Below are 23,357 nucleotides of genomic sequence, written 5' to 3'. Positions count from 1 at the left end.
CTCCTCCAAAAGCGTTAGGAAAATGACCCAAATTGCCGACTCGGAATAGAGCTGTAGATTGCATAGTAATTTGTGTCCTTTACATATGTCACTGAGGCTTTGGCGCTCACAAGCAGCTCGGGGCTGAAAAGTTCCCGAAGGAGCCCCACTCCCGACCGGGTTCACCTGTCCGTCCCCTCTCCCTGTTCTATCCCGCGCCCCACCCCTGCCTGCAATCCCTTTGGCTAAAATCCCACACCTCGCCCCGCCCCCAGCTGGGTCTCCAGGCCAGCCGGCCCCGACCTCCATCCCAAGGCCGAGGGCCCCCTCTGCTGTCGGCCGCGGGTAGGGCAGCAGCAGAGCTCCTGGGGCAGAGGACTCTCCCAAACAACCAACGCCCCAACCTTCCCAGTCCAGAATGGTCCAGGGCGAGGCAGGTACATGAGTAGACTTCGTAAAGGGATGGGCAAAGGTACACCCTTTTAGGTCTAGCGGGAGCAAAGGGTGGGTCCCATCAGAAGCTCTCTCCAAACCAGGCCCTGCTTCTGGGTGTGTTAGGCGGCCAGGGGCAGCTAGTTCGCCGGTCCATCCCCAGACTCAGTTCTCACGAGGTACAGCCCACACTGAGATGCTTTATAATTGTAGCTGCTGTTTGGAGCTCACTCCAGTCCCAGGCAAAGCAGCACCATCTAGGTATGCTACATTATTGCACAGAAACTCAGACATACCCACCCTAACCCACACCTGGCCAGAACCAGGGTCTCCCCCGCCTGCCCAGCTGATGCAGTCTCAACTTTGTCAAATTCTTTATTGAACCAAAAATCAACGCTAAGCAGAATGCAGAACAGGAAACTCAAACAGGGCAGGTGGGTTGAACAGGCCCTCCCCTTCCTCGGCCGGTCTCTCTCTGAACAGTTCGGGGTTCAGTACTGGGGAGAGAATCAAAGCCTTTCTTCTGGTGGGTAATGAGGGTAGGTCTCTCTAGGGAGGGGACACTGAAAGCCAGCTCCATCTATAGGGCCCAAAGAGGAGTTGGGGGCTGGGCCAGGGGGCTCTGGAGCTACAGGGGGCTGGCAAAAGAGGCCAAGAATTCCAGGGGTTACAGGGGGCTGGGAAAGCAGCTCCTGGTCTGGGGACTTCAGTGAGGCTTGGAGCTGGTGGCTCATGGTCACCAGGGATTCAAGATGCTGGAGCAGGGCTTGGTGGGGACAGGAGGCCATGTGGAGGTGCTGGCCATGGCCAACTGGTGCTGCAAAATAGGGATGCCAGGCCTGCCAACAGTCTGATTTTGGGGGCCATTGCCCTTGCCCAGGAGCCTGCCAGGTTTCAGGTTCTTCCCATAATCTACCCCTGCCTCTGTGGGGCCTCTGCCAACCACAGATTCCCCTGGGAACCAGGCTTCCTTTTCCCTGGCTCTGCTGCTGGATACCCTCTGGGGGAGGGGAGCCCTTCAGGGCCACATCCGGCCTCCTGTCATCAGAATGGTAGCATCTCGTCTCCACTTTTTTGTTGAAGGAGACCGTCTTGCGAACCTTCCCCAGCAAGGGGCTGGACTTTGCTGTGTTTGGAAGCCCTTCCTTGGGGAGCAGCACAGCCAGCAGCAGACTTGAGTGAGTAGCTTCCAGGCCTGGGGAAAGAGGGGGAGACAGTAGGCCTGGTGGGAGAGAATGCATAGCCCCCAGAAGCTGCATTCTGGCTGTAGAAGGAGGTCTGGAGGTTAGACCCCCAAGAAGAGCTTTCCAGCAGTGAGATGGGGGCCCATGAGATGCTGGGAAAAGTGGGAGGGTGAACCTGTATCAGGAGATTTGCTCTCAGCGTGGGAAAGGGTTCACCTGACAGAGGGTAGGCATGGATGGATTCAGACTCTATGGATTCAGTCTACCTCACTGTCCCCAGAACAGGCAGCCCAGAAAGGCCAAGCACTCAGCTCAGCAATGGGTACAGTCTACCCCACGAGCCCCCATCCCCCCACCCACCAGGTGCTTTCCTGGAGCCACACCCTGGAAGGTTTCCTGGAGCCACAAACCCAGGGTGTGGCTCCAGGAAAGCACCTGGCCAAGCACAAAGGCCAAGTTCAGCCCAGCACAGCTGTGGAGAAAACATCCTTCCTCCTGTCTTAGGTGATATTTTTAATCAACTGTTTGTGGGTCCTGCCTCTGTTCTGCTGTGTCCATGTCATATGTGGCTGCCCCGTGAGTCTCTATTCAGGGGGCCTAAGTGGAGAGTGTAACTATAGTGTGGCGGTTAGAAGCCCAGTTTCTGTAGCCATGCTGCCTGGGTGTGAAGCCGGGCTCTGCTATTGCCTGGCCATGCGACTCTGGACAAGTCACCTGCTTTCTCCCTACCTGTTTCCTTATCTGTAAAATAAATAAACTAATAGTACCATTCTCCTAGAGTTATTTTGAGGACTAAGTGAATTAATATCAATAAGCTTTTAGAACACTGTCTGGCACGTGTAAACAATATACGAGGATGAACTACTGTTGTTATTGTTATCACATTTGCCTGTCTCAGGAGTTCCCTTCTGAGACATGCCTGCCTCCATGGAGATACAGGTGAATGTGTTAACAATGCTCCATCAGATCATCAAGTGAGGGGAGGCAGGGGTCTGGTATGGGAATCGGGACACTCACCTGGGCCTCCAAGAAGGCGCAGTCTGGAGGGCAGGGGCTGGAAGGCAGGCAAGGGCAGCAGCACCATCGTCATGTGTTCCACAGCTGCCAGGCTGTGGCACTGCTTATTGTTGAGGTAAGAGTAGAGCAGGCGGCAGTTCTCGGTGTCCCGAGCCCCCTGTGGGTGCAGTCTGACCACACAGACGTCCTGCAGTTGCAGGAAGGAGAGCAGCTTTAGGAGCAGTCATCGTTTGCTCCTACGAACACCCCTGGTCTTATCCAAACCTCTAAGAACCCTGTGAGGAAGCATGTCCCCATTTTCTGAAGAAGGAAACAGAGGGACTTGCCCGGGGTCACACAGTGATCCTACAGTCACCGTGGGAATTAGACCTGGATATCCTAAACCAGACCTTTGCTCCAGACCTGGAGAAAGGGGGCACAGAGCTGGGGTTATGGTGATAGGAGAAGAGGTGGTGCCCCAGAGGGGGTGGTTACCTTGGCCTCAGCTGGGCAGATGCTGGCCAGAAGGTCCCACATGGTGTTGGAGGGGATGCAGCCTGCTGAGCGAATCACCTCCGGCAGGGCCTGGGGGCGGGTAGCATGACCAGTCAGCCCCCCAGATTCCCACCCACTTAAGGCAGACTCAATACCAACCACCTGGAGGCCACAGTCTACAGCTAAGAGGATGGTCAGGCAATCTATCAGTACCCCTAGTGGCTGCCCAGGGAGCCCCAATTGCCCCTGGAGGCCTACAGCCTGTCCTGGTCAATCTCTTCCAACTTCTCAGAAGCCCTTCGCTCCCTCCTCTAACCTCCTGCACTCATCCCACACTCTAGCTGACTATTTGTCACTCAGCAATCACTCCTAAAACCCTCCTCTGGGGCAGGGAGGCACAGACCCCCCCCCCTGCCTTCCTGGGCCCTTCCTGCTTTATGCCTTGGGTTACCCTTGGCCTTTACCCATATGTGTCTCTGCAGGAGTAGGGCTGGCATCTCATTTGACTCCATGCCATGCACAGAACCAGGCAGAGAGAGGGTGCCAATGACTTGTTTTAGAACAAGTGAATGAATCAATCAATGGGGGTGTGAGTAGCTGACTGGGCTGGTCAGTGTGTGAGGGAGTCCCTGGCAAGCAGGGCAGGAATACCGTGATGAGCCAACTACTGTGTCCTGAGACCAGCTGGGCCTTCACCCGGAACCGCTTGATGGAGAACATTTCCAGAGCCCCCTCCCAGAGCGGCTGGCTGGGCAGGGCCTTTTTGGGTCCAGCAGGCATCTGGAGCCTAGAGGGAGAGACAGAGACAGGGCCAGGAAGAAAAGGTCATCAGGGCTTCGCTCAGCATCTCCTTACTTTTCAGAGAAGGACCTGTGTCTCTACTGTGGGTGCTGGAACACTAGTCCAAGCATGGCCTGTGCTGGGGGTAACCAGTAGGCTGGGATGATTAGTTCCATTGCACAGATGGGGAAACTGAGACCCACAGAAAAGGTAAGATTTGTCCAAGTCCATATAGAAAGAAAAGCCCCTACCGTGTCTGCCGCCCTAGTGGGTGGCCTCCCAACCTCCCTGTCCCCAGCCCCGCACCTGTCCTGGGGCTCCATGGGCAGTTTCTCCCTGATTTGAGGCATCTCTGGAGAGGACACAGGGCCTGGGCTTGGGTCTCTCTGGAAGACACTGTCCTCCACCCTGCTGGTGGCTTCGCAGGAGGCTGGCAGCTCACCCGAGGGCTTCCAGTCTGCAAACAGCAGAGACAGGAGCTGAAACAGGGGCAGGCAGCTAGGCTGAAGCCAGCCCAGGCCTTTAGAGCTGGGGTTTGAGGCAGGTTCTTTTCAAGGTGACCTGGGGCACAGGCACCCCCACCCTGCCACCTTCTCCCCAGGCCACACATCCCTGTGACCGCTGAACCCCACACTCAGCCCCAGCCTGCCCACCACCACTGCGTCCCTCCTGTCTCCCCCCTACCCTTGCAGGAATAGGGGTCTAGGAAGTGGTGTTCCTGCTGTGCCGTGGGGTCCTTCGATGTGGCAGGCAGGGCCAGTGGGCTGCAGTCTATGGGCACCATGGGTCCCTGGGAGACACAGGAGAAGAGAGGGTGGGCTTGTCAGGCAGCTGGCGAAGTCAGGAGTCCTCCATGAGTAGGGAGCCTCAGGGATGTGGCTTTAGTTTCCCAAATAACATGTTCTTTTGTTACAAAAGTATGGTGAACTTGTTAAAGAAAATTTAGAAAATATAGAAAATTGAAAAATAACCATCCCTTGTCCCACCCCTCAGAGACAGCTGTCGATATTCTGTATATTCCTTTACAATAGTTATTCTATACACTGGTTTTTGGGGGTCCTTTTACTAAAATAGCTAAGATCAAATATTCAACCTGTGTAGGCATACCTCAGAGATATTGTGGGTTCGGGGCCAGGCCACCACAATAGAGAGAATACCACAATACAGTGAGTCATATGAAAGTTTTGGCTTCCTGGTGCATTTATAAAAATTATGTTTATACTATACTATAGCCTATCAAGTGTACAATAACCTTATGTCTAAGAAAAGCAATGAGCATACCTTAATTAAAAAGTACTTTATTGCTAAAATATGCCAACCATCACCTGAGCCTGTTGGAAAAAAGTGCCAATAGGCTTGCTCGACAGGGTTACCACAAACCTTCAATTTGCAAAAGTGCAATATCTGCGGAGAGCAATAAAGCAAAGCACAATCAAACGAGGTAGCTTGTTTTCTCATTTTGTCCATGAATTATAGCAGAGGCATTTGCCATGTTATACAGTCCCTAGATGGGGTGGATGGCAGTATACACACCACTAGATTCCCAGGTTTTCGCTATCACAAATGGTACTGAGGACATCCTTGGGCAGCAAGTATTTTCCTGAACTTTCAATTATTTCCTTAGGACAAGCTCTCAGAAGCAGATGACAGAATCAGGGAGAATGAACATTTTTAAGTCTCTTAATGCCCACTGCCAAATCACCTTTCTTCCTCATGATAGAAACAGCTTTAAACACAAAACAAGGATTGCTTTAGGAAGATTTAAGATTTTAAAACCCTACACTTGCCCTATAAACCTATAAACCACCTCCAGAGTCGTGCCAAGGCTCACTAAGGCTTTGGAATCAGCCTGGCCTCAAATCTCAGCTCCCCCTCTGCCAGCTAGCTGACCTTGGTCAAATGGCTTCAGGTTCCTCATCCAGGAAACTCGCATCGCCTACCTGGTATGTCATTGTGAGATTCAAATGAGGCACTGTTTGTAAAAGGGATGCATAGCGGGTGTTCACTAAGGAGTAAAGATTGTTAGGTGTTATTTTCCCTTTGCTTATTCTTCCTCTGTCTCTTCTCTCCAGGTCTCCTTAGCTCCTCCCCTGACACTTCCATTCAATTTATTCAGGAAATACAGACTGGTTTTGGTTGGGGAGCAGTCCCACCCCCAAGGGCTCCTCTCTGCACAGGCAGCTGTTCTGGTTATTGGCCTGGAGACCGGTTGGGGGGAGCAGGGATTTTTATCTGTCGTGTTCACTGCCATTTCCCCAGAGAACATGGCTCTAGAGGCCCGCCCTGCACGCCCCGTCCTGGATACACTGCTGATTAGACTGAGGTGAACATCTACCCCCACAGAACACCCAACAAAAGTCAGAGCCACCTTCTGAGAGTGACTGAACGGAGCCAGGAGGGAGCTGACGGGCTATAGGAGGCTACGCCAAGGGGTTCATTTGACTGGAGGGCTGCTGAGCTACAATGTCAGGCCACGAGCAAGATGGACAGGCAAAGCAGGAGGAAGGAGCAAGATGGACAAGAGGATGGGGCAGATCCCAGCAACAAGAGGGGACTCTGCACAGCCTGCCCTGCCATCCGGGCGGTTCCCTGCCTGGATCACCCGCAAGTCCTTCTGCCCAGCAGCAGTTCTCTTCCTCACATGCACAAAGTCACTGACTCAAGCAGTGTGGCCCTCTTGCTTCCCAACCAGGGATCTGCTCAGAATGTCTGAAGTTGGGAGGAAAGGCAGTGATAGGACTTACTACCACTCACATGGGGTCCCTTGGGGTTAGACCAAAAGGAGGGGGACCAGCACTGAGAAGGCGCTGCCAGGCCCTGTGCCAGTGGCTGTCTTGCCCCATCCTCACCTGGACTCACGATCATTACCCAGCTCTACAGTGAAGGCTGTGGGTCTGAGTAGTCAGGTGACTTGCCCAAGGCCACACAGCTGGTAAGATGAGGAGTGGGATCCCTGGGCACGGGCCCTGTCCAGCCCCAGGTCAGGTTCCCACTTACCACCAGATCCTCCAGGGTCAGCATCTGGTCCACATCCCGCAGGATCTCCACTTCACCCTTGTGGGTCAGTTTGGAGGTTGGGAGGCTGCATGGCTCCTTCTGTTGCTGCTCAATGATCTCCAGGCCCTGGCGAGTAGAGCAGCCCAAGGTCCCTGGGTTCAGGAGTCTGGGCCACCAAGAGCCCACGTTCTCCCTTTCCTCCCCTGAGGCCCCTCTCCTGTGAATCCCATCCATGCCAGCCCTTTCTCTTCCCCCCCACTTTTGCTTCTGTCATTCCCCTCACCTGGAAAGGCCTCCACCCTCAGCCCTACCTCTCCACATTCCACTCATTCGCCCTCCAACACAAGCCCTGCCTCCTCCAGGAAGCCTTCTCGAACTTCACCTTCACCCACAAGTCAATTCTGTTTCTGACTGTAACCCACCTTCTGGCCTGGGAAGAAACTGGTGTGGTCAAAGAGAGTGCCAGCTGGGCTATTAATATTAATAAAGACCCACAAGGTAGTGTGGCCTTGGGCAAGCACTTCACTGCTCTAAGCCTCAGTTTATTTCTTCTCTAGGAATTCAGTTAAGAGCATTTTATCAAACAGCCTATGTAGAGTGCTTAGCCTGGAGCCTGGCTCATAATAAAGGTTACTCCTGATTCTTCCTGTTGATGAATGTCATCCTATCTGAAACGTTTCCTGAAAGCCTGTCTCTGCCTTTCTAACCACCCCCGGAGGACAGAGGTCCTGTCCTTCCTGGCAGGCTTCCTGGGCATAGGCTCTGCAGCTGCACAGGGCCCTGCGCTTAGGAGGACCTCATGTTCAATGCTGTCGTCATTTTGAAATCCTTAATAGTTGTTGAACAAAGGGCCCCACATTTTCATTCAGCTCTGGTCCCACAAATTATCGACCTGGTCCTGCTCCCTGGTCCCCACAGTGCCTGGACAGAAGTTCAGACTAGAGTGGATGGATTCACCTAATGGATTCTAGTGATTAATTCTAATCAGCCCAGTATCTTCCAGAACAGGAGCCTTACACTGGCCCCTATCCCTAGATCAGTCCCTCCCTCTCCCACTGGGCCACAAAAAACACTCCACAAACATCCCCAAAACCGGCTCAGTGTCCACATCTTCCCCTCCCCTGAGCAGTTCCTAGGCAGGGGCAGAGCCTAGGACACAGGATATATGGACATGTAACTGAAGTGACTGTGGGGTCCCTCACCCAGCCTGGGGCACCAGGAAGATTTCCAGTCTTTTCTGGGGCTTCTGAGGCTAGAATGAGGTACCCCAGGGGGTCTATTCTCCATGGATGATGGATGACAACCCTGGACTCCAGACTCTGGACTATCACCCCCAGTTCCTTTCCACCCCCAAAGCCCTGTCCATTGAAAAACAAGTGGAAGATGACACCTCTCGGGGTTGTCACCTCTCTACTGAGCTCTCCATCCCTAATCCCCTTCATTTCAGCCTCTTTTCCTAATTTTTTTGGTGGAGACAGTCTCTCTAACTCTCCGTCTGCCTGCTCTTTCTTTCCATTTCCTTGTTCCTGTTTCTGTCCGTCTGTCTTGTGCTCCCCTTGTCTCACGGCTTTCTCCGTCACTCTGCTCTGCCTGCCTCTCCCTGTTCCCTCCTCAGGCCACCCCCTTCCACCTCCTCTCCCTGCTACGTCCTTCCGCCTGTCCTGACTTGGCTCAGCAGCTCACCCTTTTCTCCTCCTGGTCCCGCCAGCGGGCCAGCTCTTGCGGGGCCAGCTGGATTGAGTTCATCCGCACCAGTCCGTGGGGAGTGACATCTCCATGAACCACTTTGAGAAACAGCTCCTGCAGGGGCAGGGGCAGGGGCAGGGGCTGCACCACACCGCTCCGAGAACCCCCACCCCGGCATCCTGCCAGGGCTTCGCACCTGAGGGGGCCTGGTCCAGCCCAGAGTCCCACTCACAGGGTTCCTGTGGTCACGCAGGTTGAACAGCAGGCTGCGGTACTTGGTCTTGTAGCGGTAGTTGGTGGCTTGTGTCAGGTCGAAGAGGGCTGCCTCAATGTCAGCAGCAATGCCCTCTACCTCCTCCTCACTCAGCACCAGGTCTGGGAGCTCCCTGAGGCTGTGGGGGACAAGGGCAGGGCATGGCTCTGAGCGGTGAGGTTATCCAGGCACTCAGCCCAAGAGGGAGAGATATGGGTGGGGAGCAGGGTCTAGGCCAAATCCAGTTTCTATTCTGGGCATTTTCCTACATGAACCCATTTCTTCTCACCCCAACTCTGAGAAGAAGAAGTATTATCATTCTCCATTTACAGAAGGGGTAACTGATGCTCACAGAAGATAAGGCGCTTGCCCGAAGCCACACGATTAGTGGCAAAGCAAGATCTGACTGCTCAGCCCCTGCTCTGTTCCTGGCCAGTGGAACTGAGGAATGTATGCAGGGGAGAAAGCCTGGGGGTGGGGTGGGGGGATAAGGCATCAGTCAGGGCAGGGGATGGAGCCCTGGCCCTGGCTGTAACCCTGAATCTGCCATTGACTTGCTGTGTGGCCTTTGCAAAGTCCTGTCCTCTCCGGACCTTGGTCTCACCATTAGTAAATGAGAGCTCGCAGCTCAGATCTCTGAGATACTCCCAGCACAGAATTCCACTGTGTCTGAACACATTTGCTGTGGGTGACATCCAGGAAGACCTAGCAGACACTGAGAGCTGCAGCAGCTTAATGGGAAGGCATGACCTTGAAGCCAGAGAGGCCCAGGGTCAAATTTCAGCTCTCCTCTAACTCTGCCTGATCAAGTGACCTCACAGCCAGAAAATGGGCTAGTCACACACACAGAAGCCCTTAGAACATGGCATGGCCCTGGGAGGTGGTGGTATGTGGGGGCAGCCAATCGGGATGTCAGGGATGTCAGGGAAGTAGGGAGCAAAGCCTTACCGACTCAACAGCACCTCCTGCAGGGTACGGATCACAGTGCACCGTATCTCAATATCCAGAGATGGCTTCTCCTGTTGGGGCTGAAGCTGAGCTGTGGGGAGAAAAAAGTCACAGGTCCCCAGGGGATGCTCAGGGGCCAGGGCAGGGGGTTACTTGATGTTGAGGGGCTTAGGCAGGCAAGGGAGGGGTCCCACCTTCAGGGACCTAGCTCCCGCCATCTGTCTGGGAGTGGAGCCCAGGCAGCCAGCGGTCCCCACCCCTTTGGGAAAGGACTACAGGCAGGGAGGGGAGAAGAGTCCTAGTAGGGCTGGGGCCAGGAGCTGAGTCCCCTCCAGTCCCCCCAGGCCCCACCAGGCCCCAGAACACCAGCAGCTGCTGAAGGGCAGCCTCCTCAGCCCTTCACCTGAGTCCTCTCCCCCATCTAGTTCACCAGGCTCCTCCTCTGCAGCGTCTACTGGACTGAACTGTAGGGGAAAAGTGAGGAACCGAGACTGTCTCCGGGCTCAGCCTCCCAGCCCTACAGGACTGTGCTTCCCCCGTCACCTCCCCACTCCTACTTTCTTCCTGACCCACGCTCCAGTGAGGGAGCCCACGTGGCAGGGGCAGAGGCACTCACCCCTGGACATTCAGCACGAGCCTCCTGAACAGGCAGCCTCTCCTGCAAGAGAAAGGGGATGTGGAGGAGAAGATGGAACTCCTGAGGGTCAGGGAGTGACTCCTTAGATAGTGGAAGGGGCCAGAGTGGCCACCAGAGCCCCATGCTGTCCCTGCTGAGGGAGGCAGCTCGAGGAACTTGGAATGGCAGGACCTGCTGGTCACCAGGAGCAAAGGTGGGCAACTGCTCCCTCTCCAAATGCACTGGAGGCCCTGCCCTTCTGCTGCTCCAGTCAAGCTCCTGAACTCATCAGAGCCACAAATCCCCAGGCCAGCCAGTCAGCCAGGTGGGGGCCTAACCCCGCCTCTGGCTACTGTGTCCTGTGTGACCATGAATAAGTCACAGCATCTCTCTGGGCTGCAGTGGCATCTCTGTGAATCAGGTGTGAGGGATTAAGTGACATTACCTATGTAAAAAACCTGTTCTGTACCTGGCACCCAGTGAGGCCCCTGGCCATGCGCCTTTTCTTCCTTCTGCACCTCTGGGCAGGTAATGCTGAGCTGACCTCCATCATGTTCTGCAGAGCCTCCAGCTTTGGAGGCTGCAGCCCCCATGCCTGGCCATGACTGATGGCCCCCAGGAGGTGGATCACTGCCCCGGAATCAAGCTGCAGGCAGAGAAGAGTACTTCAGAACTGAGCAGTGTGGACCGCGGCTCTTGCCCTCAGAGGGCTCACCTCTCCTGTAATTGTTTATGTTGCTCTCCCCCACTGGACTGTAAGCTCCATGAGGACAGGGAGCTGGTATATTTTGATCCCCACTGTATTCCCAATGCCTACAAAAGGCCTGGCACATAGTAGGGTTCAATAAATGTTTGCTGTCTGGCCAGTGTCCCAGGAGAAGGGCCTCTCTTCATTCCCATCCTCTCATCTTCCTCTCACTTCCAGCCACGTTCAGAGTTACCTGGATGCTTTTTACCCTCCTGACTAGAGCTGTATTTCATCAGGGAACACATATCCTATTCTGAGTCCCCTTCCTCCTCAAAGTTCTGTCATACTCCTTTTCAGGGTCACTGACTAGCTCTTTGCCCCTCCTCTGAAACAACCACATGGCAAAAGCATTCATTTCCCCCCTCTGAAAGGCTGCTGATCACCCCACTACTGTCCCTGAGAGAAAGCCCTTCATGACCACTCCAAGGTGCAGAGTGAGTTTTGGTCTTCTAACGAGCTAAAGAATCTATCCTTCTCCCCTTTTTGCTATGGCTGCCAGGAAGCTCAGTGTTAACTTAGAGCCTCACAGTTGAACCTTTCCAAGACTGGTAGAAGGGCAGAAATGGTAACAAGATTTCCCTTTCTCCTTCCCTTTCCCTTGCTTTCTTTAGGCATTTATCCCACTTTAAGTATGTTTGGATTCTTTCACCATGGGGAATTGTTTTTGAAAGCAGACGGGTCTGAAAACCAATCCTTGAATGAATTATCAGGAGTGGTCAAGGTCCACGGTCTGGGAGGAACTGGAAGTCAAAGATTCAGCACCAAAGAGAGTGGGGGGCACTGGGATGCTCTGGAAGAAGGCAGGCCAGGGGGGCTGGGATGGCCTCTACTGTGGAGGACCCCCACACACACACACACCCCACCAGACCTGAGGAGAGGGAGAAAAAGGGCAGGAATAAAAAGTAAGAACCTACGTAACACACATGCTTCACCCCGTGGGGCAATTTCATTTCCTCCTTGGAGAGAAAAAAGGACGCAGAGATTAGAATCCAGAGGGCCCAGGGACCCCACTACAGGGAACTCACAAAAAGACATTCTCACAGAGCAAAATATGTACATTTAGTATTCACTGGGTTGGCATTTATAACCTAAAAAATTGAGTACAATCTAATGTCTATCAAAATGGGATGGTTAATAAACAGTGACCCATCATACTATGGATTCTATGTGGTCATTAAAAACGGGCGAGTAGCGGGGTGACTGGTTAGCTCAGTTGGTTAGAGCGTGGTGCTGATAACACCAAGGTTGCTGTTTCGATCCCCACGTGGGCCACTATGAGCTGCGCCCTCCTTAAAAGAGTCAACCATGCCATCACAGCATGAAAGCAATGTGTAACCAATGACCACGGTTGTTCCCTAATTTAAAAAAAATATATTTTTTTAAAGAGCAAGTCATAATAAAACCACCATTCACCAGTGGCTCATAAGATAGCTGGCCCTGGAGGAAGCACGTCATATGTGATCTTACAAAGGTCTCAGAACAACACCATGAGGTATGTACTATTTCTACTATTTTATAAATAAGGAAAGTGAGGCTCAGAGAGACTCTGAAAAGTCCCATAGCTACCAAGCAGCAGAGCTAGGATTACAACCTAGTTCTGTGTGACTCCAAAGTCCAGGTGCTTAACTGCTAAGCTATGCAGAAGTACTGACTGATGTGGAAAGATGTCATAGCATATTATTAGGAGAAAAAGAAAAAAAAATAGAATAGTGTGTGTTACATAAGCCCATTTATGTAAACATGTATTTATAGATGCATAATAGTGGTTTTCTCTGGGGAATAAAATCCAGGGGGACTCTGCATTTCTACTTGTAGACACTTGAGTGTTTTTATGTTATTCAAAATGACCACATATTTCTTTTATAATCGGAAACATATTTTTTAACTAAAAAACAAGCTCCGAACAATATGTATCATGTGCTACCATTTGCATTAAAAAGGGAGAAAAAGAATTTTTAATTTGTATTTGCTTGAATCTGCATAAAGTATCTCTGGATGTGTCCACCAGAACCTAATAAATGAGGCTACCAAAAGGAAAGCGACGGGGAGCTGGGAAGGAGGCTTTTCACTTTTTTTTTTTTTTAAACCATAGGAATGAATCAGTCTTTCAAAAAAGTACATTGAGAAGGGGGCGGGGAGGAAATGGGACATCCGGGAAGGGAAGCAGGAAAGATATTAAGACTAGTCCTTCACAGTTTAAAACCTTTAGCTGGCCCCTGCCTCAGGGGTCCACAGAGCAGCGTTATGAGGCTCCAAAAACAGGCAGCAATCAGAACAGCAAAGACTTTAGATGCTGAACTTAAAAGACCAGAATACAAAATATGTATGTATAAGATGTTTAACAAAATTAAAGGAGTCAAACATATGAGCGAAAGGCAAAAAAATATTTTAAAAATGATCAAGCAGATTTGGATGGGAACCAAACACAACTTCTGGAAATGAAAACTATGACAATAATAATAATTAAAATTAAAAACTCAATATACAGGCTTACATAGCATTTTAGACACAGCTGAAATTAGTGAAATAGTGGACATTTAAATAAACTATTGACTATATTCACAGCACAGAGACTGTGAAACAGTCAAAGATAGAGTGAAAAGGACTAATTAATCTCCAGAAGGAGAGAGGAGAGAGAATGGGGCAGAGGCAGTATTTAAAGATATATGGCCAAAATTTCTCCTGAATTGATAAAAGACAACAATGCACTGATTCAAAAAGTTCAGTGAATTTCCAACGGGATAAGTAAAAGTAAATCCACATCTGGACACATCATGGTGAAACTGCTCAACACCAATGATAAGGAGATCCTAAAAGCATCAACAGAAAAAAATAACAACTGGGCCGGCTGAGTGGCTCAGTTGGTTAAGAGCGCAAGCTCTGAGCAACAGGGTCACCAGTTCAATTCCCACATGGGCCAGTGAGCTGCGCCTGAGCTGAGCTGCCGCTGAGCTGCCAACGAGCAGCCGGATGGCTCAGCTGGTGAGAGCACATGCTCCTAACAACAAGGTTGCCAGTTAGACTCCCGCATGGGATGGTGGGCTATGCCCACCCACTACTAAGATTGAACACGGCACCTTGAGCTGAGAGACCGCAAGCTGCCAATGGGCGGCTGGATGGCAACTGGACTTGGAGCTGAGCTAGCTGTGCCCTCTACAACTAAGATTGAAGGACAACAGCTTGGCTGTTCCCCTTCCCCAACTCCCCAACACGGTTTCCCTTCCCCAATTCCCCAATAAAATCTTTAATAAAAAAAAGAAAGAAAAAATAACAGCTAACACTTTAATAGCACTGTTCTGAATGCTTTACACGTTAGTTCATTTAATCCTCACCATAACCCTATGAGCTAGATACTAGTATGATTATTGCCCCCATTTTACAGAAAAGGAAACTGAGGCACAAAGAGGTTAATCAGCTTGCCCAGTGTCATACAGCTAGTAAACCAAAGAGCTAAGATTTAAATCCAGGCAGTCTGATTCCAGAGGCCACATCTTTAACCACTATGCTATAATGCCTCTCCCCAGAAGATGTTTTATACCTATAAAGGAATGACAACTAGACTAACTTCTCAATAGTAATATGGAAGGCAAAACATAGTAGAATGATATTTACAATGTGCTTAAAGAAAATAACTATCAATTGTGGACCTAGACGAAATCATTTTTGAGAATGAGGATAAAATAAAAATATAGAGAAAACCGAGAGTCATTGTTTTTCTGGATAATTTAATTCTTCTCAGTATGCAAAATGTTCAAGGATGAATTTGAGGCAGCAGAAAGGAAAAATGTTCTGAGATAGAAAAGCTGAGGTGCAATGGGGAGTGTGGGGCAAAGAAAATGATAAATATGTTGTTAAATTTAAACAAACATTGATTTATGAAACTGTAATAACAATGTGTAATTTGTGGGATTAAAAAAATAACTTAGGGCCAATTCACTGGATAATAACAGCACATAAATTGAGAAGGTTCATGCTTGGAAGTAAAGCATTCTAAGTTCCTTATATCATTTCAAAGGAAGATAAAAACAGTAACTACCTTTATACTTTGATAAGTTAGGTATTTGTGTTAAAATTTCCAAAACAGCCACCAAAAAATATATAAACAAGGGATAGAAAACTACCAAACTACTGGGGGTGGGGGAGGCAGGGGGAAGGAATAAGAAAAATAATCAATCTGAAAGGAGGCAATAAAAGGGGGCACAAAATAAGACAGTAACAATAGATTCGCATAAATCAGTAACTACAACAAATGTAAAAGGATTAATACTTCAGATAAATACAAAAATTATCAGGCCTTTAAAACAAGAAAACCCAATTATAAAATATTTATAAGACCCATGTCTAAAATACAACAATGCAAAAAGATTGAGAAGAAAAAAATGGAACAGGCAATTACCAACCAAATACAGGTTTGTAGCTATATTAATATCAGATAAAACAGATTTTAAGGCAAAAAATAACTGGTGGCAAAGACCTTACTATATAGTGAAAAGCAGTTTCACCAGGAGCTGTAACAACCCTAAATTTGTAAGCATCTAATAATATCATCACAAAAATTGACAAAACTACAAGAAAAAGAACAAATCACCATTATACCAAAAAATGTTAAGGTATCGCTCTAACTATTGATAAATGTAGCTAACAAAATAGTCAGTAAGGATAAAAAGACTCAATGAAAACAATTAACAAGCTTAGACTACAGAAATACATACAACACTGTTCCTAACGGCTAGAGAATACATATTCTTCCATACACCTAACATATATGAAAATTAAGCACAGCCTGCACCCTAAAACAAATCTCAACAAATTTCTAAAGATTGGTATTTTTCAGACTAGCACTGCCCAACAGAAATATAAACATGAGCCATATGTGTACTTTCAAGTTTTCTAGTAGCCACATTTAAAAAAGGTAAAAAGAGGGCTGGCCGAATGACTGGTTAAGAGTTGGCTTGGGAGCGCGAGCTCTGAGCAGCAGGGCCACCGGTTTGGATCCCACATGGGCCAGTGACGCTGCGCCCTCTACAGCTAAGATGGTGAACAACAGCTCAACCTGGAGCTGGGCTGCCCTGAGTCGCCGGGGATGGCATAGGCTGCAGTGGGGCTGCAGTGGGCTGCCGTAAGCAACCGTGAGCTGCCGGAACCACCGTAAGCGGCCATCCAATGGCTGGCAACCAACTGCCTCAGCTGGGAAGAGCGCAGTGATCACAATACCAACATGGGCCAGTGAAGCGATGTCCTCCACAACTAGACTGAAGAACAAAAGGACAGCAACTTGTCTGTTCCCCTTCCCCGATTCCCCAATGCTGTTCCCCACCCCCAGTTCCCCAATAAAATCTTAAAAAAATAAAAATTTAAAAAATTTAAAAGGTAAAAAAAAAACAAATGAAATAAATTGTATATTTTATTTAATTCAACATATCCAAAGTATTATCATTTAAATATGTAATCAATATAAAAAATGTTAATGAAATTTTTACTTTTTTTTTAAGTCTTTAAAATGTGGTGTGTATTTTATATCTATAATACATCTCAGTTTGGACTAGCCAAATTTCAAGTGTTCGGCAGACACAAATGACAGGTGGCTACCATATCAGATAAAGATCCCATTCTCAGACCACAATATGACTCAGCTAGAAAGCAACAATTGAGGGGGGGGGGAGAGAGAGAGAGAGAGAGAGAGGGAGAGGGAGTATAAAGAACTCCTACAGACCAGATCAATAAAGAAAAGTTAACCGAAAATATTTTTGGCAAAAGACCTAACAGGAATAGTCAAAATGCATGCAAGGGTTCTCCTTAGTAACAGGGAAATAAAAATTAAAACATTGAGACACCATAGCATATCCCCACTTCAGCAAAAATTGAAGTCTGATAATATCAAATGCTGGTGAAAACATGAAGCTACTGGAATTTACACATTGCTGGTTGGACTGTAAACTGTTTTGACCACTTCAGAAAATATCTGTCACTGTTTAAGTAAAGCTAAGGGTATGTATACCCTATAACCTAGCAATTCCACTCCCAGGAAGTTTCCATGGAGACACTCCTGCCCGTATGCACCAAGAAACATAAACGTAACTGTTCATCATAGTAGCGCCATATATAATAGCAAAAATCTGCAAACAACCCCAATGTCTTTTTGGACTCAACAAATAAATTGTGGCATATTTATGCAATGGGATACTTGCTGCCAACAGTTAGGATCTGTGTGATCTTGGGAAAGTTACTTAATCTCTCTGTGCCTCAGTTTTCTCATCAATAAAATGGGGGTAATACCAGTATCTACCTCATAGTGTTGATGCAAGGATCATTAGCATTATTCAAGGCTCTTAGAACAGTGCCTGGAACACAGCAAGCTCTCTCTGTATACGCTGATGTTAAGATTCCTTGGCACCTGCTCTCAAGAAATCCCCTCTTGATACTTGACAATCTCTCCAATTCCATTCAAACAATGTTATCCTCGCTGATCTTTCCCACCTCACTCCTGCTGTCTTGACCCCATCCCAACTGCTCCACTCCTATAACACTCCAAGCCGCCTCCTGCCTCTGTTCCTGTGCTCATGCTCTGCCCTCCTCCCACCATGCCCTTCCTACCTTCTCTGCCTGCTGAACACCTACTTCCTTTGCTCAGACTCAGCTCAGAAAGCCCCCTCCTCTTCCTACCCTACCTTAAAATCCTCCTACCCACTCCTCCCTCTGGGTATCCAGGGTCTGCTGGGCTTCAGTCTGTATCTTACCCCTCTGGTGACTTGTCTCCCACTTGTTGAACAAATTATAATAAAGTCCCATAAAAATCCAAACCCCATAGCCAGGCCTTTGGCAGCATGGCTCAGGGCAGGGACTCTGGAGTCACATAGGCCTGGATTTAAATCCCAGCTGCTCGACTCACTCACTGTGTGACCCTGAGTCAATCACTTTACTTCTCTGAATCCCAGTTTTCTTAATTGGCAAAGCAAGCGTATTAAAACTGACTTTTGGGCCGGCCGAGTGGCGCAATGGTTAAGAACTGGCTTGGGGGCCGGCCGAGTGGCGCGATGGTTAAGAACTGGCTTGGGACGCCAGAGGACCCCGGTTCGGATCCCACATATGAGGACCAGTGACACTGCCCTCCACAGCTAAGATGCTGAACAACAGCTCAACCTGGAGCTGGGCTGCCGTGAGTTGCCGGCGACAGTGTAGGCTGCAGCCCCTGTGGCAGTTGGTTGGTTGCCATGGGCTACCGTGTGTAGCCAGCAGCCCGCGAGAGCGGCCAGAAGCTGCAATGAGCAGCCGTCCAGGAGCCAGCAACTCATCTGCCTCGCCCGGGAAGAGCGCAATGATGGTGCCAACTTGAGCCAGTGAAGCAATGTCCTCCACAACTAGATTGAAGAACAAAACAACAGCAACTTGTCTGTTCCCCTTCCCCCAATTCCCCAGCACTGTTCCCATCCCCCCAACTCACCAATAAAAATCTTTAAAAAAGAACTGGCTTGGGATGCCAGAGGGCCCCGGTTCGGATCCTACATATGAGGACCAGTGACACTGCCCTCCACAGCTAAGATGCTGAACAACAGCTCAACCTGGAGCTGGGCTGCCGTGAGTTGCCGGCGACAGTGTAGGCTGCAGCCCCTGTGGCAGTTGGTTGGTTGCCATGGGCTACCGTGTGTAGCCAGCAGCCCGCGAGAGCGGCCAGAAGCTGCAATGAGTGGCCGTCCAGAAGCCGGCGAATGATGTGCCTCACCTGGGAAGAGCGCAATGATGGTGCCAACTTGAGCCAGTGAAGCAATGTCCTCCACAACTAGATTGAAGAACAAAACAACAGCAACTTGTCTGTTCCCCTTCCCCCAATTCCCCAGCACTATTCCCATCCCCCCAATTTCCCAATAAAAATCTTTAAAAAACAAAACTGACTTTTAATGCTAGTGTGAAGATTAAATATGAGATGACAACATAGGTGAAGTTCTTTGTATATAGTAAGGACTCAATAAAAAGAGCTATTCTTTTTTTTAAGATTTTTATTGGGGATTTGGGGGGATGGGAACAGTGCTGGGGAATTGGGGGAAGAGGAACAGACAAGTTGCTGTCCTTTCGTTCTTCAGTCTAGTTGTGGAGGACGTTGCTTCACTGGCCCAAGTTGGCACCATCATTGCGCTCTTCCCGGGCGAGGCAGATCAGTCGCCGGCTTCTGGACGGCCGTTCACGCTGGCTGCTGGCTACACACGGTAGCCCATGGCAACCCACTGCCACAGGGGCTGCAGTTTACTACGTCGCCTGCGACTCAGGGCAGCCCAGCTCCAGGTTGAACTGTTGTTCAGCATCTTAGCTGTAGAGGGCAGTGTCACTGGCCCTCATATGTGGGATCCGAACCGGGGCCCTCTGGCGTCCCAAGCCAGCACTTAACCAATGCGCCACTCGGCCGGCCAAAAAAAAAAAAAAGAGCTCTTCTTAGGTTGCCCAACTGATGGAAAGACACACTTCTCCCTCACATGCCTCCTGACACGTTGCAGCTACACACAGGGCACCTAGCCTGGGAAGCTGGTGGGGCCAGAGAAAATGTGTGGGTTGTGATGGGCAGAGCAGGTAGCACTGGCAGCACTGCCCTGCCCACATCCCCTGCCATCCCACCCACAGAGCAGCTTCAGACCTCACTGGCCACTGAGAGGCTCAGGACAGAAAAGAAAACAGGGTTTCAACCCACCTCCCCACACCCCATCAAGAGTCTCTATTTCAAGCCAGAGGAATACAACACAACCAATCTCATATACTGGATTCCCAGCAGTCTGGGGCCTAGCCGACTCCCCCATTTCAAAGGGAAGCAACTTAAGATTCAGAGGAGAGACATCTCTTGTCCAAAGCTGCCCTGTAGTAAGAAATAGGGCCTGACCTTGAATCCATCTGTTCCCCGGCGCAAGCCAGGCTGCCTATAGGAGAAGGTGCTAGGGCCCTAGAAGGGGTTCCAGACCAGCTGGACACTACGCTCACACTTCACTCAGCCCTGTCCTCAACCACCTGCCTGTCCCTGTCACAGCCCAGCCTCAATTCTTCTCCTGCACCTGGCACCAGTTGCCGTGGCAACGGGTTATTTGGGAAGCCGTGGGAAGACAGGCTGTGCCGCAGAGTCAAGGATGGGGCCTGGAGGGAAGAGCATCCGTGGGCTGTCTCTGGTTAAGGCAAGCGAGTACCTGGACCCACCACCAAGCTCAAACAAGGCCCTCAAGATGCTGTGGACCTAGGAAGCCCACTTCTGGGCACCTGGCCCAAATAACTAATGTGAAATGGGGAGACGTCAGATGCGTAGCCATGTTCACCCCAGCATTACTTAGAGCAGGATGAAACTGTATGTCAGTAGCAGGTAACATTTTTTGAGCACTTTTCTTGCAGCAGGCACCAATGCTAGATGCCAAGCACGCGTCATTGCACTTGGTCCTCACCACCACCCTATGAGACACCAGAAAGGCAAAGCCACTTGCCCAGGTTATTCAGATAGTGGCAAAGCCAGGATGGAATGCCAGTGTGTCCGCCTCCAGGCTTCAAGCTCTGAACCACACCCTACAGAGGTCGGAAATGAGAAAAGGAAGTCCCAGCCCATCCTCTAGTCCTGGCAGCGCCTGTGGCTGTAACAAATATGCCTGTAACTGCTACGATGCAGGACGCAGGGAAAGCACAGATTTGGCAGAACAGTATGTACCAACTTGGAGAGATCTTCAAATACTACAGCGCTTGAAAAATAAACAAAGTACAAATCCCAGAACAATGAGGCATAGTATAAGCCTATTTATACGTAAGAAGGCACAATATGTAGGTGTTCACGTATGTATACAGTTCATAGAAAGGAGACTAGAAAGACGCTAACTGTTAATAGTGGTTGTCTCCAGACAAAGGGGAGTGGGGCCAGGAGGCACTCAAAGGGATTTCCTTGTTCTGTGTTAACAATTAATTGTGAACATTTTTTTTTTTAGCTGAGCCATCCTGCCACCTGTTGGCAGCTCAGCGGCAGCTCAGCTCGGGCCAGGCATCAAACCGCTGTTGCTCAGAGCTCGCACTCTTGAGCGAGCTCTTAACCAACTGAGCCACTCAGCCAGCCCGTGAACATTTTTTTAAATACCAAAAAAAAAAAATCAAGTTACAAAATTTGGCACATGTGATCCCACTTCTAGGTGAAGAAAACAGATTTTTAGAGAGAGATAGATGATATAGCTATAGACAGATATATATCTATATATAGAAATATATATCTTATAATTGCAAAAGTCAAACATGACTTGTATTCATCTGTTATTGGTATATATTGAGTATTACAATTTTAATACAGTTTTTTCCTTTCTTAAAATATGTATATATTTTTGGCACCCTCTGTGTGTGTGTGTGTGTGTGTGTGTGCGTGTGTGCGTGTGTGTGTGTGCGTGTGTGCGTGTGTGCGTGTATGAAAGATGTTCATATATATATGAAAGATGGAAGAAAGACATATACCAAAATGTCAGCATGAGATAGCTCTGAATGTTGACATTTTGAGGATTTCTATTTCTTCTTTATTTTCTTTAATAAACACATATTAGCTTTTTTATTAAAAACTAATGTTTTTGAGTGATGTTTACAAAACTAATGTAATTGCATTCTAATGTAATTATAGTACCGAATAGTGGTAAACCACACTGGCAGCTCATGGGTTCCTATGCCAGTGCTACTCATTTGCTCTTTGGCCTTGAACTGTTCATTTCACCTCTCTGAGCTTCAGTGTCCACATCAGTACAATGGGTATATATCAACAGTATCTATGTCATAAGGCTGCTAAACAGGTTGAAGATAAAGTGGTTAGTATAGTACCCAGCACGTGACAAGCAAGCTTGATACTATTACTAATAGTAATAGTAGTAATATTCCCTAGTAGTAATCCTCCCCAGCGGGGAATATGCACAAGCAGGCAGTGCAGGAAGCTCTCAAGACAAACTGCGTGCATTTATATCCTGACTCCATCATATACCAGATGTGTGACCTAGCACCTGTTACCTTACCTCTCTGGGCTTCATGTGAAGATTCAATCAAAAGCTCCTAGCACATAATACATGTTCAATAAATGGGAGAAAAATTCAATATGTAAGAAGTATACACCAAAAACAGGTAGTGCCATCTTCTGCCTTTGGTGTATAAACATGTTAGCTACGATTATTAATAAAATGACAATTATAAGTAAAAGAACAATGGAAAAGAAAGCAGTGAATACAGGGAACACAGTCGGGCACTGACTTCCTTGCTGTGTGAGCTTGGAGAAGTTTGTGAACCTCTCTGAGTCTGTTTCCCAACTGGAAATATGGAGCCGATGCCTATCTTATAAGGCAATTGTTGACACCAAAGAAAAAGCCAATATAACATAAATTAATTTGCACCTTATGCTGTGCTAGGAATATTATTTTACACCATCATCTCATTTAATCCCCTCAACCCCATTAAATTGGAATTAGTATTCCTTTTCTACAGATGAGATTAAAAAACATTCCAAGGTCACTCAGCTAGGAAGTAGACAGAGGCAAGATTTGAACCCAGGACTTACCTACTCCAAAAGATAATGACCCCTCACAAGATGACAGCAATGTCGTTTATTTTCTCTTTCTTGATTTGATGGGCCTCAGTTTAGTCATGTATAAAATGGGCATGAGGGATAATGGTCATAAAGAGCCCACCCAGCTTAGCCTCTATTATATTTTACCACCAAGCACGGTGTTGAGAAACTGGCCTGGCCCTTTCCATCCCAACCACTCAGACTCAACTTACCAGTTTGGGGCAGCCTCCTGAGCTGGATTTCTCTGGCTGGTCCTGGTTGGAGTTGTCTGAGCTTCTGTCTGTGCCCTGCTCCTGGGCACAGGGCACTGGGCCCCTCCCCATCTTAGCATCCTTGGATCTTCTCTGCCCCATGGATAGGGCCAAGTGAGCCTTACTGGTTGCAGGCTCTTGGGAGCTGGCAGGAGTGTAAGCGGGAGCAGAGAGGACTTGCCCTGCCCAGCCCATGGACACTGTCTGAGCCTTGACCTCCATCTCCTCCTGGTTGTGTGAGGCGACAGGGCCATCATCACCGCCAGTCCCCATGACCTGCTCAGCTTCTCGCTGCTTTGTGGAAGCGTTTCCAGACACTTCCAGGCACAGTGCAGGGCTCTGTGGAGGATCCTGGGCAGCTGGCCTGAGGGCCTTCCCTCCACTGGGCAGTGGGAACTCGACAGGATCATAGGGACTGTCTGGCTGGGCCCCACCCCCCACCACGAGCAAATATTC

General features: G+C 49.1%; 1 protein-coding gene across 2 annotated transcripts; it reads right to left on the bottom strand.

The window, feature by feature from the left end:
• Nucleotides 1–794: 794 nt before the first annotated feature.
• SPOCD1 (SPOC domain containing 1) lies at nt 795–22,952 on the bottom strand. 2 transcript variants are annotated; one of them, XM_019657435.1, is made up of 15 exons: nt 22,642–22,952; nt 12,029–12,070; nt 10,836–11,012; nt 10,367–10,408; nt 10,154–10,214; nt 9,751–9,841; nt 8,782–8,941; nt 8,547–8,663; nt 6,864–6,989; nt 4,551–4,656; nt 4,173–4,323; nt 3,738–3,873; nt 3,087–3,176; nt 2,613–2,799; nt 795–1,606 (listed from the first exon to the last, which is right to left on the bottom strand). In XM_019657435.1, the coding sequence occupies exons 2-15, from the start codon at nt 12,062–12,064 to the stop codon at nt 921–923; spliced, it is 2,166 nt and encodes a 721-aa protein (XP_019512980.1). In that variant the 5' UTR covers nt 12,065–12,070; nt 22,642–22,952; the 3' UTR covers nt 795–920. The 2 variants fall into 2 exon arrangements, with proteins under 2 accessions (XP_019512980.1, XP_019512970.1); XM_019657425.1 differs by lacking the exon at nt 22,642–22,952 and adding an exon at nt 22,106–22,166.
• Nucleotides 22,953–23,357: the final 405 nt, after the last annotated feature.

Source organism: Hipposideros armiger, unplaced genomic scaffold (genome assembly GCF_001890085.2).
Source record: "Hipposideros armiger isolate ML-2016 unplaced genomic scaffold, ASM189008v1 scaffold_10, whole genome shotgun sequence".
NCBI lineage: Eukaryota > Metazoa > Chordata > Mammalia > Chiroptera > Hipposideridae > Hipposideros > Hipposideros armiger.
The sequence above is the reverse complement of the archived record's forward strand: the minus strand, read 5'-3'. Positions and strand labels throughout refer to the sequence as shown.